We start from the raw sequence: 14,237 nt of genomic DNA, 5'->3' as shown, positions 1-14,237 counted from the left end.
ATATATTCTGTTGATTTGATGTGGAGAGTTCTATAGATGTCTGCTGGTCCAGAGCTGAGTTCAGGACCTTGTTAATTTTCTGTCTCATTGATCTGTCTAATATTGACAGTGGGGTATTAAAGTCTCCCCCTATTATTGTGTGGGAGTCTGAGTCTCTTTGTAGAGACTTTATGAATTTGCTTTATGAATCTGGGTGCTCCTGTATTGGGTGCATATATATTTAGGATAGTTAGCTTTTCTTGTTGCATTGATCCCTTTACCATTATGTAATGTCCTTCTTTGTCTTTTTTTATCTTTTTTTATCAGAGACTAGGATTGCAACCCCTGCTTTTTTTTTTTTTTTTTTTTTTTGCTTTCTATTCACTTGGTAAATATTCCTCCATCCCTTTATTTTGAGCGTGTGTGTGCCTTTGCATGTGAGATGGGTCTCCTGAATACAGCACACTGATAGGCCTTGACTCTTTATCCAATTTGCCAGTCTGTGTCTTTTAATTGGGGCATTTAGCCCCTTTACATTGAAGGTTAATATTGTTATGTGTGAATTTGATCCTGTCATTATGATGCTAGCTGGTTATTTTGCCCATTAGTTGTTGCAGTTTCTTCATAGTGTCGATAGTCCTTACATTTTGGTATGTTTTTGCAGTGGCTGGTACCGATTTTTCTTTTCCATATTTAGTGCTTCCTTCAGAAGCCCTTGTAAGGCAGGCCTGGTGGTGACAGAATCCCTCAGCATTTGCTTGTCTGTAAAGGATTTTATTTCTCCTTCACTTAACGAAGCTTAGTTTGGCTGGATATGATATTCTGGGTCGAACATTCTTCTCTTTAAGATTGTTGAATATTGGACCCCACTCTCTTCTGGCTTGTAGGGTTTCTGCAGAGAGATCTGCTCTTAGTCTGATGGGCTTCCCTTTGTGGGTAACCTGATCTTTCTGGCTGCCCTTAACATTTTTTCCTTCATTTCAGCCTTGGTGAATCTGATGATTATGTGTCTTGGGGTTGCTCTTCTGGAGGAGTATCTTTGTGGTGTTCTCTGTATTTCTTGAATTTGAATGTTGGCCTGTCTTGCTAGGTTGGGGAAGTTCTCCTGGTTAATATCCTGAAGTGTGTTTTCCAAGTTGGTTCAGTTCTCCCTGTCACTTTCAGGTACACCAGTCAAACGTAGGTTTGGTCTTTTCACATAGTCCCATATTTCTTGGAGGCTTTGTTTGGTCCTTTTCCTTCTTTTTTCCCTAATCTTGTCTTCACGCTTTATTTCATTAAGTTGATCTTCTGTCTTTGATATCCTTTCTTATGCTCGATCGATTCGGCTGTTGATACTTGTGTATGCTTCACGAAGTTCTCGTGCTGTGTTTTTCAGCTCCATCAGGTCATTTATATTCTTCTCTAAAGTGGTTATTCTAGTTAGCAATTCCTCTAACCTTTTATCCAGGTTCTTAGCTTCTTTGCATTGGGTTAGAACATGCTCCTTTAGCTCAGAGGAGTTTGTTGTTACCCACCTTCTGAAGCCTACTTCTGTCAATTTGTCAAACTCATTCTCCATCCAGTTTTGTGCCCTTGCTGGCGAGGAGTTCTGATCCTTTGGAGGAGAAGAGGCATTCTGGTTTTTGGAATTTTCATCTTTTTTGCACTCGGTTTTCCTCATCTTCATGGATTTATCTACCTTTAATCTTTGATGCTGATGACCTTTGGATGGGGTTTTTGCATGGGCATTCTTTTTGTTGATGTTGAATGTTATTGCTTTCTGTTTGTTAGTTTTCCTTCTAACAATCAGGCCCCTCTTCTGCAGGTCTGCTGCAGTTTGCTGGAGGTCCACTCCAGACCCTGTCTGCCTAGGTATCACCAGTGGAGGCTGCAGAACAGCGAAGACTGCTGCCTGCTCCTTCCTCTGGAAGCGTTGTCCCAGAGGGGCACCTGCCAGATGCCAGCCGGAGCTCTCCTGTATGAGGTGTCTGTTGACCCCTGCTGGGAGGTGTCTCCTGTCAGGAGGCATGGGGGTCACAGACCCACTTGAGGAGGCAGTCTGTCCCTTTGCAGAGCTGGAGTGCTGTGCTGTGAGATCCACTGCTCTCTTCAGAGCTGTCAAGCAGGAACGTTTAATTCTCCTGAAGCTGGGCCCATAGCTGCCCCTTTTCCCAGGTGCTCTGTCCCAGGGAGATGGGAGTTTTATTTACAAGCCCGTGACTCAGGCTGCTGCCTTTCTTTCCGAGATGCCCTGCCCAGTGAAGAGGAATCTAGAGAGGCAGTTTGGCCACAGCGGCTTTGCCACCTGCCCAGTTCAAACTTCCTGGAGGCTTTGTTTACACTGTGAGGGGAAAACAGCCTATTCAAGCCTCAGTAATGGTAGACGCCCCTCCCCACACCAAGCGTGAGTGTCCCAGGTTGACTTCAGACTGCTGTGCTGGCAGCAAGAATTTCAACCCAGTAGATCTTAGCTTGCTTGCTGGGCTCTGTCAGGGTGGGATCCGCTGAGTAAGACCACTTGGCTCCCTGGCTTCAGCCCCCTTTCCAGGGGAGTGGACGGTTCTCTCTCGCTGGGGTTCCAGCTGCCACTGGGATAAGAAAAAAAACTCCTACAGCTAAGTTGGTATCTGCCCAAACAGCCGACCAGTTTTGTGCTAGAAACCCAGGGTCCTGGTGGTGTAGACATACAAGGGAATCTCCTGGTCTGTGGGTTGCAAAAACTGTGGGCAAAGCGTAGTATTTGGGCCAGATAGCACAGTCCCTTAGGGCTTCCGTTGGCTAGGGGAGGGAGTTCCCCAGCCCCTTGTGCTTCCCAGGTGAGGTGATGCCCCGCCTTGCTTCTGCTCACCCTCTGTGGGCTGCACCCACTGTCTAACTAGTCCCATTAAGATGAACCAGGTACCTCAGTTGGAAATGCAGAAATCACCCACCTTCTGTGTTAGCCTCGCTGGGAGCTGCAGATTGGAGCTGTTCCTGTTTGACCATCTTGCCAGATCTCAAATTTGTCATTTTTAAAAACTGAATTTAATTGTTTTTTTATTTGTGGGAGTGAGAAGAGGGTAGTATTAAGACCTCAATTCCATGGATCACATCAAATATAAAATTCCAGATAAATGTGAAAATCTAAATATGAGTGCAAATCTATATAAATAATAGAAGAAAATTTTGAATATTTTGGTAACCTTAATGTGAGAAATGTCTTTTTAAAAATTTATTACAAAAATAACAAAGGAAAAGATTAACAGATTTAACCATATAAGTGATAACACATCTATATGATGAGATATATTAAGTTAAAAATAGACTAGGAGAAATTATTTATAATATAAAAATTGAAAACTATAATCTATAAAGAGCATCAGTAAATCAGTATGAAGACAATTGAGTATAAAAACATGAAGGAATATAGATAGAGAAAGCATAGAAGATTACAGATATCCTGTAAATATAAAAATATTTTTTCCCGTAGTGGTCATGAGAAGTACAAATTAAAATAATGAGATTTCATTTTTAGCCAAACATGAGCAAAAGAAAATCTGGTGTTGAAGAGGGTGTGAGGGAGTGGATATTCATATACTATTGTTGTGGGGGGTTAAATTGTTACGCAACTTGAAAGCAGTTCATTAGTATTTGTCAAATACTAAAAAAAAAAAATTTTGAGAGGGTCTCATTCTTGCCCAGACTAGAGTGCAGTGGTATTATCATGTCTCACTGTAACCTCGACCTCCCAGGTTCAAGCCATCCTCCCACCTTAGGCTCATGAGTAGCTGGGACTACAGGCTATTTTTTAAATGTTTGGTAGAGAGCAGATCTTGCTATGTTGACCAGGCTGATTTTGAATTCTTGGGCTCAAGTGATTTTCCTACCTTGGCCTCCCAAAGTGCTGGGATTACAGGCATGAGCAGCTGTGCTTGGCACAAATATAAAATATTTATAACTTTGAGGAAGCAAGTGCATTTCTAGAAATTTATTTCTGAAAAACAGGCTTTTGTGCTCAAAGTCAGAAATGCATGTACCAACAGAACATTGGATCCAGTCTAAATCTCCACTTGTGTCATGATAGAACAGTACTATGGAATTCCTTGTAGCTTTAATCTCTTTTTGCTAGCTGAAAAATCTGAAGAAATTAATAGAAAAATTCATGTTATGATCTCATTTAACACTAATACTGGTGTATAGGTGGATGTGTTCATGTATGTTCAAGTATATGCATATACTTGTATTCATGTGTATATATAGATGAATAGGAAAACATTACTTATAAAAAGTAATGTTAAATATATAATTGATTACCAGAGTGTGGGTAAAATAGTAATAGTAAAGATAGGCATCCTTATCTTGTTCCTAACTCTAATAGAAAGATGTCTAGTATACTAACTACTGTTATGCTTAACTCTCTCATTATATATACAACCTTATGACTTTAGGGGCATTTCATTCTATTCTTAAGCAGCTAAGAATTCCCCACTATAAGGTTTTAGGACTGACTTTTATAAAATACTTTTGGTAATAGTTACCTCTGGGGAGTATCTGTAATCTTAAAATACCACCTAAGGTATTTCTGGTTCATTGAATATGATTAAGCAATAACTAAAGTATGTAAATAAATCACTTTTAGCATGTATGTAATAATAAACATCTTCATTCTAATAATAGTACCTATTTTCTGGGATTAGCATTTATACTATTTGAAATGTCTAAAGTAGGTAGATATAACCAGAGATTATTTGAAGAAAATGAATATGCATAATCACTGAAAATCACATTTCTCTGAATCCTTGCCTACCTGACAGTTTTTTAGGAGAACAGAACTGTTGCTCAAAGACTTGTCTAGAGAGAATGACTGACTCTCCAGATCAGTTACTCATATAATCTGAATATCGCCATCTTCATGCCCACTCTTCATAAGCTGCTTTTGAGAAAGAGACAGCTGTATACAGTGCATCAAAGGAATAAATCCTAGTGTCAAGACTTTTACTTAATCATGTATCACTATAGACATGTAGAGACTAAATCATATAACTGTACAGTTTTCTTGCTGTCCCACTGACAGAATAGTGAATTTAAAATTACACAGCATTCTTTCCCGAGCTGCTTTTTCTCCCCTAGTATTACACTTTGTTCATACCATTCACATCACTATTCATAATACGCAGAAAAGATTATTACCTGAACTTCAAAACAGATTGCTTGTTGATTTTTATGTTTAATGTAATTTCCAGGTTTTATTTTTTTTTTCTTCATTTGGTCATAGAAGCATACAATACATATGGTCAGTTTGGAGGGTAAATTTTGATTGTATGGTAGAAGGCCTGAGCTCAGGCTTACCTTCCTTTTTTCTATAAAAGAAATTACTAAGCAAAAGAGTAGTCTAGATAAACTTGGATGGAGCATTGTAAAATATTTATAAAATTAGCAATTATATGTTGGTTAACACTTTATTTTTACCTAAATGTTAAAGCAGGTTCCTGATAATCTCTGCTGGATAACATTTTTAGATTAGCCATTGTATCTCCTGAATCAAAAAAGTACATGTTTTTTTAATATTTTATAACTTGAATCACCCTTTGCTCTCGTTTGTTCAAATAATGAGATTTTAATGATGTAGCATAATACTCAAGAGAATTCTTTTTTGTGCATTATTTATATAATGGAATTACCTCTTTTTAACTACTGCTTGGTTGGTTGACTTGCTAATTAACTAACTTTAATCTTTCAAAAAGTCTAATTATGTTAATCTGATGAAATTTCAGGAAATTCAGCAAGAGACAGATATCCCTGAAAGAGAGCTTGTTAGAGCCCTACAGTCCCTCGCCTGTGGTAAACCAACACAGCGGGTTCTTACAAAAGAACCCAAATCAAAGGAAATAGAAAATGGTCATATATTTACAGTTAATGATCAATTCACATCCAAACTACACAGAGTCAAGATTCAAACAGGTATCTGGAATTATATTTTTCCTGTCAAAAAATTATATATTTTTCTCTTTAGAAAAAAAATCTCATCTGTTGGATTTCTTTTAAAAATACTCCTTTTCTGGTGCTGCATGATACTTAGGCTTAAGAAAGAAAGCAGCTTTTATTGATAAGTATTTGTATCAAAATGCATTTGAATCCAAGTACAGTAAGCATTTTAAAAAGTAATTTATAGTGTGAACAAAGTACTTCTTTCCATGTTTTTCAATAAACAGAATACAGTTCATGAACATACTAGTACTTAAAATTGTTTTTAAGTTGTTAACTAATAGTCAGTGGAAGTCTAATTTTAAAGCTGATTTAGAGGTTTTTCAGAATTGGGAGACCTATATAAAAGTTGGATGTTTGGATGTTGCTATTTATATTTTGATAAATATTTTTTGTTTCAAAATCTTAAAACCCATATCATCTTTAATTTAAAAACATAGAAATGATACTGATGTGAGTGATTTTTAATAGAGCCATATAAGTTGATAATGAAAATTTTATTCATTAAACATTTAACATAATGTAAGATGCTTGTTTTCTGTGTATTTAAACGGGAAAAAAGGCACTCCACCCTTGCTTGCTGATTGATGTTTAAAACTAATTGTTTGCTACTTGGCTTAAAAACTAGTATTAGATAGGCTTCCTAGTACTAATATATTCATTATAGCCAAATATGTGTGCAATAAAACAGTGTCCTAAGATAAATAAATCTTTTAAATGACTGTGATTTGTTGATTTAAAAAAAAATGTTATTTATATTGTATATTATGATAGTCTTTTTAAAAGTAATGTTAAATATACAATTGATTACCAGAGTACATGGATTCTAGAGCTTTATATGCACACTTAAATTTTTGTTTTTCATTGTGATCTTTTTGTTTTGTCTGTATACTTTGTAGAGCAGAGTAGTGTCTCTGGCAAGGCTTTGCCCCCTTTGTCTTGTAGTTGTAAACTATATCATAGTAATCTGCATTAGCCAAGATTAGCCCATGTCTTGACATAAATATATATTAAGAATAAAACAAAACTGTGCTAGCCAGTGTCATGGATTAAAATTTATTTTTCTTCCAATACAAGACATAACTACTTTATACATTTGGGCAGATGCAGGTTTTGGATTTTATGGCTCATTTGTATCCTAGAATTAGAGCAAAATATGTGGGAATATTTATCTGGATTACCTTACCCTCACCCTACTGTACCCTAAATAAGTAACAGTCTTTGTTATCCCAGATTCTATCATGTCCAGCAATAATAATACCAGATATTAGTATTATGTTTAAAAAAAAAAATCTTCACAGATTTTTAGATTTTCGTGTTAAGTGTGCACACTTACATGTGTATCTGGAGTACGTGTATGTAGTGTTTTAGGTACGTTCAAAACAAATATATATATGATGAAGAATTTCACTAGAGGAGCTTAAAAGTTCTTTTCAGCAATAAAATTCTACAAAGCAATGTTTTTTTCTTGGGAATGGTTTTTAAATGATCTTGGCTCTTACTCGTAGTTTAAGTCGAAATTTTCTCTTTGGTGGTAAATATTGTGACCACATTGGTTTTATTGTCAGAGGCTCAGTAACATAATCAAATATTCAAAGACTCAGACTCTACCTATTTATGCTGCTTTTACTGTAGCCAGTAGTAAAAGTTCATGCAAAGAAGTTAAAGGAATTACTAAAATAACACAGCCTTTGAAAAGAATCAGATTAATTGTAATCTGGGGGGGATTTCCAGAGTTGACAGTCTTCACCACCACCACCACCACCACCTGCCTTTCTCAAATTCCATCCCCCAGCGTGCATGTAGGTCATATATAGGCACTTTCACAACAACCCCTTCTGCTGCACTCAAGTGAGGAGTATTGTGTTAGGCTCCAGAGTGAGCCCCTCCCCTCACATTTAAAAAGAATACTCATTTTGAATCATCAGCACAATCTGCACATCTATGTTTTTCTGCAGGTATTTAAGAAGACACTTATTTAGGTGACCACATCCAGATGAGCCAAAGGGATTGTGTAAACAATTACTTCTTTCTCTGCAACTTTGTATTTTTTATTTTCAAATCCACAAAGTGAAAAGCACTATAATGAACATCAATATGGCTGTGACCTACGTTTACCAGTCATTAGAATTTTGTCTTCCTCCCTGCCTTCCTCCACGTGTATGTGTGTGTGTTTGCTACAGCATTTGAAGTTAATTTACAAATATCTCAGCAGTTTCCCCCTAAAAAACTTTAGCACACATCTCCTATATCATATCCAAGAAAATTAATTTCATGTCATCTATTTACCACCCATATTGCCTCAGTTGTCTCAAAAATTTCGTTTATATCTCACTTTTTGGATCCATGATTCCATCAAGATTTCCACATTACATTTAATTTTTATGTGTTTTTAGTTCCATTTAAACCAGTACCTCTTTTTTTTTCATGACATAACTTCTGAGGAAAAGCATCATAAGCATCATTCTTAGTAGATTATTTTCATCGAATTTTTTTTTTTTACTAAGATATTGATTATCTTACACTTGGGAAATGACACTGAAAGCAGTATTTTTATCCAAAGGATTCTAATTAGAAACAGCTGAATGGGTACGCGCACCAGAATGATCTTGTAAATTGTACAGTCTGCTGTCTCGTGGCCATCTATGCCCATGCCTCAGTCAGCAGTGCCCCATGTGCTGCTTTGCAATTTTACAGTTTCTACCTCCAGAAACTTCACATCTATCTCCTTTTGATGAACGAATAAAACACCAGTTTTCTTTTTCTGCTATTTCATTCAGAGCAGAGTTGCAGGAGAAGAAGACTTCTGTATTTCCCTTAACAGTTGCTTTGAAGACTATAGGGAAGAATAGAGTAAGACTCCTAAAGATTGGAATCTGGTATGAATTTGTGATGAGGTTGTGACATAAAAAGCATAATAAAATATATGACAAGAAGTGGTTAGATAACAGAACTCTAGGGAGAGTTTTGGCAAGGAGATTTGAGGAACTGACATCCTAGTGGTACTTTTAAATTATTTATTTCACTGACTGAATCTTGGCAGTACATACTCTTGTCTCCTCATAAAGCCTTAGAGATTACAGCTACATTTTGAGTTAGTAAGACAACAGATACTCACCTATCTGAGGTACTTTTGGTGAGCTTTAACTTGGAGCCATGGTAATAAAATAATCAGTTGACCTCTGACAGTCATAAGCAATGAAAATTATTTACTGGTAATTTTACTGCTGAATATATTCAGCTACTATTTTTCTTCCAGGTAAGAAATTATATTCTGCATAAAAACAAAATCGACTTTATTACCTCAAAGTTAAATTCCTCATTTTTGAAAAGGATAATTTAGTATTCAAGTAAACATTAAACGAGATAGTTTTTGAATGTGTACTTGAATTAATAAGTGTGTATATTCAGAGGCTGAAATTGGTTTTTATCTGTGGATTACATTGAATTATAATAAGCTTGCTTGTAAACCAAATTTTAAAATTAGATTTATGATAAATGCCTTTATTTCTATTTTAGTTGCTGCCAAACAAGGTGAATCTGACCCAGAGAGGAAAGAAACAAGGCAGAAAGTAGACGACGACAGAAAACATGAGATAGAAGCTGCTATAGTGCGGATAATGAAATCTAGAAAGAAGATGCAGCACAATGTTCTAGTAGCGGAGGTGAGGACTCTTCACTACTGGGCTAATATAGAAAAAACAGTAACATTATTAACAAAATTATTCAACTAATTTTAAAAACAATTTTACAATTAAGAAATCCTAGTGATGTAACACTTATGAAATGTATGGCACTCACTTGGTAACTAAACATAGTGATACATCCAAATATGTGCACACACTCGGAACCAATGTGTTTATAACAAAAATGATAGTAGAATATTGTCACATGAAGTATTAAGAAAAGATTTTCACTGCTATTAATACCTTTGTGTAAACTCCCTTCTAAAAATTAATGATGGTTACCATTCATTAAATGCTTTCATTTTACAAATTGAGAAACTAAGGAGGGGAAGACCCCTTAAGAGGCCATTTAGATAGGTGGGAGAGGATTAGGACCTGGGTAAAGTATTGGTAGAGGGTAGAAAGCTGAATCAAGATAATTGGGAAGTAGAATTGACAGGCGCAACTGATTGATAATGGGATGTGAGAGGGAGAAGTTGAAGACGCCTTTTAGGTTTCTGGCTTGAATGAGTAGATACAGAGTTGTTTCTTTAACCAAAAAGAGAAGGGTAATGTAATGTGCCACTGTGGTCCAGATGTCACTTAATACTGTTTTGTACAAGTTGACTTTATTGTGTATTGGCACATCCAGGGGCAGGTGGAAGACAATAGACATGAGGGCTAGAAGTTGCATTGGGAATTAGCTGTATGAGAATGCAGTTTAAATTACAGGTGTGGATTAAATTGCTCAGTGTTAGCATGGAGAGCAAGAAAGAACTATGGGATAGACCCCTCCTTTATCATTTTAGGAACGGTGAGTTTAACAACAGAAACTCTTTAGAGCACTGGTTTTCACAGTGTGGTTCTTGGAGCAGCTACCTCAGCATCACCTGGGAACTCATGAGAAACACAGATTCTTAGGTTCCACCAGAGCCTGAGAATTGAATCAGAAACTCTGAGGATAGGGCCCAACAGTGGTTTTTTAACACGAGCTGTAGGTGATTCTGATGTTTTTTCAAATTTGAGAACACTGCTTTAGAAGGAAAAGAAAATGACAGTGTCCTATGACAAGGGAAGAGAATTACAAGGAGTGAGTGGTCAGTAATAATCAAAAAATCATGGAAAAAAAACCAAGTTGAATAAACACTTACTTTGGCAATTACGTGACAGGTTAACTTTCTCAGACATTTTCATTGGACTCGTGAAAGTGGATATCCAATGGTAGTGCCTTGAGAAGGAAATGGAGGTGGAAACCACCAAGAGTGGCTTATTCTTTGAGGTGTTGGCTCAAGGGAAAGGGCAGAGCAGTATTAGAGGATTCAGCATAGAGTTGAAGGGTTTGGGCTTTTTCCCCCCCAAAATGGGAGGATACTGAGCATGTTTATATCCTACGAATAAAGAACAGATTCTTAAAAACAAATTGAAAAAAATGAGATGAAGGGATAAATACCACATTCTAGAAAAGGAAAGGTGAGGATTGTATAGAGAGTATGATGATGGTAGTGTACTGATACATGTTACTGAACGTGCCTCTTCCTGAGAACCTAGGGCAGGGTGCAGGGGTATGTGCTAAGCAAGATTTGGTGTAAGTATGGATAAATGTACATGTGTAGGGTGGGAATTTGAAGAACTTCAAATTGAAATGGCTTCTCTTCTCTGTGTGAAACCCGATATGAGCTTGGTGCAGGACTGGGTTGAGGAGTTTAAGGGGATTGTCAGAAATTTGAAATAATACTTGTCGAAGAATGGTGCTCAGGAACTTGCTGAACTTTTGAATACTATAAATTTGTGCTAGTCTACACCAGAGATTGGCAGATGTTTTTGTAAATGGCCAATTGTAGCATGAAAGCAGCTATAGATAATACATAAATGCATGTGACTCGCGGTGGCTCATGCCTGTAATCCCAGCACTTTGGGAGGCCAAGGTGGGCGGATCACCTGCAGTCAGGAGTTCAAGACCAGCCTGACAAACATGGCAAAACCCCGTCCTACTAAAAATACAAAAATTAGCTGGTGGTGGGTGCCAGTAATCTCAACTACTCGGGAGGCTGAGGCAGGAGAATTGCTTGAACCCGGGAGGCGGAGGTTGCAGTGAGCCCAGATCGTGCCATTGTACTCCACCCTGGGCGACAGAGCAAGACTCCATCTCAAAAAAAAAACTAATAAAAAATAAATAAATACATGTGACTGTATTTCAGTACAATTTTACAGAAACAGGCAGTGGGGTGTATTTGGCCTGTGACTGCAGTTTGCTGACTCCTGGCGTACACAAATGATGTAACAACTACATCTTTACTCAGCAGAGAGCTCTGTGGTAGGTTGATAATGATGTAGTACATAAAGAATATAGGTTTAATCAAATAGTGTTTATGGGATAGGACCAAAAGAATCAGGAGTAGAAGGTCCTGTTGAGAGTACAGCATTCAAGAGAAGTGATCTTGAATTCAGTTTAGGCTCTGTTACAGGGGAGAGAGCAAGTTGATAGGAGCTGTTAATAGGCTGGAAGAAAAGAAGGGCAAAGGGTGGGAGATCTCAGGTGATGGGTTGAGAGCAAGTTTTTCGATACCGGAGTGATAATCCTGGAAGGGTGATAAATTGTAGTTGCAGAATGAAGTGCTGAATTTTCAGATTCCAAAGAATTATCAATCCATTATGGCTTTGGGAAATGAACTGATCAACAAGAGTAAAAGCAAAGCTGGCTCATGGATGCATTAGAGCAAAGAACATAGACTTTGAGGTCAGAAGGTTTAGATTAATCTCTGCTGGCTCTGTTATTTACTACTAGTTGATGTCAGTTTTCTTCTCCGGCTTTATTTTCCTCATTTGTAAAATGAGACAACTTATTTTGCAGGGTTAAGAACATTAAATAGGCCAGGCACGGTGGCTCACACCTGTAATCCCAGCACTTTGGGAGGCCGAGGCAGGCAGATTACAAGGTCAGGAGATAGAGACAATCCTGGCTAACATGGTGAAACCCCGTCTCTACTAAAAGTACAAAAAATTAGCCGGGCATGGTGGTGGGCGCCTGTAGTCCCAGCTACTCGCGAGGCTGAGGCAGGAGAATGGTGGGAACCCAGGAGGCGGAGCTTGCAGTGAGTGGAGATTGTGCCACTGCACTCCAGCCTGGGCAACAGAGCAAGACTCCATCTCAAAAAAAAAAAAAAAAACTCATATATGCAAAATGACTGATGAATAGTGCATAGACAGACTATGACTGCGCTTTAGTTACTGTTTTTTTATTATATATAGCACAGTACTTAGAATCCTGATAGTACTCGGAAAAAAACAACAGAAGCACTTACTATGATTGGGCATTATTATTCTTTATTCTAAGGCATTACGTCTGTTAACACATGTAGTGTACACACCAGTGGGCCAAGGTCCCAAGAGCTAGTAGTGGTAGAGCTGAGTTTATCCAGGTACTCTGAGTCCGGAGTTTATGTTCTTTAATACATAGGCTACCCAAGTTCTGTGAGTTTTGAGTATAACCCAGAAGTCAGTAGATAACGGCATCAAAACGGTTAAACTATAGGTGGCATATACTCACACTACCATAATTCCAACTAATTCAGCTATTCAACTGCTATCCATTTTAGCATTCTCATTCTGATTTGAGGAAGTGTGTTGTAACCATAATATTACATTTTCAAACAGAACCTTTTTAAAGTTTCTGTGCTTTTAGCTTTGGTAATCCAGTTAGTAAAGTTCAGTCTCTGAGTGTTAAAATGACATTATCAGTTCTGTTCAAAGATAGGAATTTGTATGTGTTTATATAAAAATACTATCTACTTTCTTTTTTAGGTAACTCAGCAGTTGAAGGCGCGATTCTTACCAAGTCCAGTTGTTATTAAGAAACGTATTGAAGGACTTATTGAGAGAGAATATTTGGCACGAACACCTGAGGATCGCAAAGTATACACATATGTAGCATAAAATGCGTTCAGAAATTTGATTTATTCTTGGACTCTACTCTTCGCATGGACTGGGAAGTTCTTTTAAATCATTAAATATTAAGACGACCATCTCTTCTATTAAATTACAGTACATGTTCTAGACCATTGAGATCAAGCCTTTACTCCCTTTGAGAGTTTTCAACATCAGTTGATTGAGCTTCAGGCTTTACAACGTTTATCCCTGTAGAGATCATCTTTACAGTTCCTCGGGAAAATGTGAATGTGCTGCGTTTTGTTTTCTTTACTGTATGAAAACAGGAAAATAAAAGAGAAATTTAGAAAATACAGCTTATTACAATAAAATTGTTGGATTTCATTTCCCCAGGTCTTCAGTGTTGATGTAAATGTGTTTTGTAGTGTTGCTTAGCACTTTGCGCATTGTGTAAGTTGGGTAACAAAAATGGCAAAAGAAATGCAGAATTCCCAGTTATCTTGCTCTGAAGACATTTCTTTAGCTAGTCTTATTTAATTGAAAGGTTTGATGAATATACAAAGACCCAAGCATACAATTTGAGCATGCTGTATTCTACCACTTGCACTTACTAATCTTCTAGCCTTATGACCAGGAACCTTTGTTTTGGGCTCAAGTACACATCCTGATTTGGTTTTTCCCTGTTGTAATTTGAGATTTCCCAAATTAAGTCTTATAATGATTAGGTTTTGTTCTGAGTTATTTCTAGAGAAAGAAAATATT

General features: G+C 37.3%; 1 protein-coding gene across 3 annotated transcripts in view; it reads left to right on the top strand.

Annotated features, from left to right (window-relative positions):
* CUL3 (cullin 3) overlaps window positions 1–13,863 on the top strand; it is a 113,256-nt gene extending 99,393 nt beyond the window's left edge. For all 3 annotated transcript variants that reach the window (XM_055290796.2, XM_055290798.2, XM_055290797.2), the window contains 3 exons: window positions 5,715–5,901; window positions 9,445–9,590; window positions 13,392–13,863. In XM_055290796.2, the coding sequence (XP_055146771.1) occupies window positions 5,715–5,901; window positions 9,445–9,590; window positions 13,392–13,523 (465 nt within the window). In that variant the 3' untranslated portion in view covers window positions 13,524–13,863. The remainder of the gene's footprint in view (window positions 1–5,714; window positions 5,902–9,444; window positions 9,591–13,391) is intronic.
* The last annotated feature ends 374 nt before the right edge of the window (window positions 13,864–14,237 follow it).

The sequence above is a fragment of the Symphalangus syndactylus genome, chromosome 8 (genome assembly GCF_028878055.3).
Source record: "Symphalangus syndactylus isolate Jambi chromosome 8, NHGRI_mSymSyn1-v2.1_pri, whole genome shotgun sequence".
NCBI classification, from domain to species: domain Eukaryota; kingdom Metazoa; phylum Chordata; class Mammalia; order Primates; family Hylobatidae; genus Symphalangus; species Symphalangus syndactylus.
Note: the sequence above shows the minus strand (reverse complement) of the source record. Positions and strands in the feature narration are given on the sequence as shown.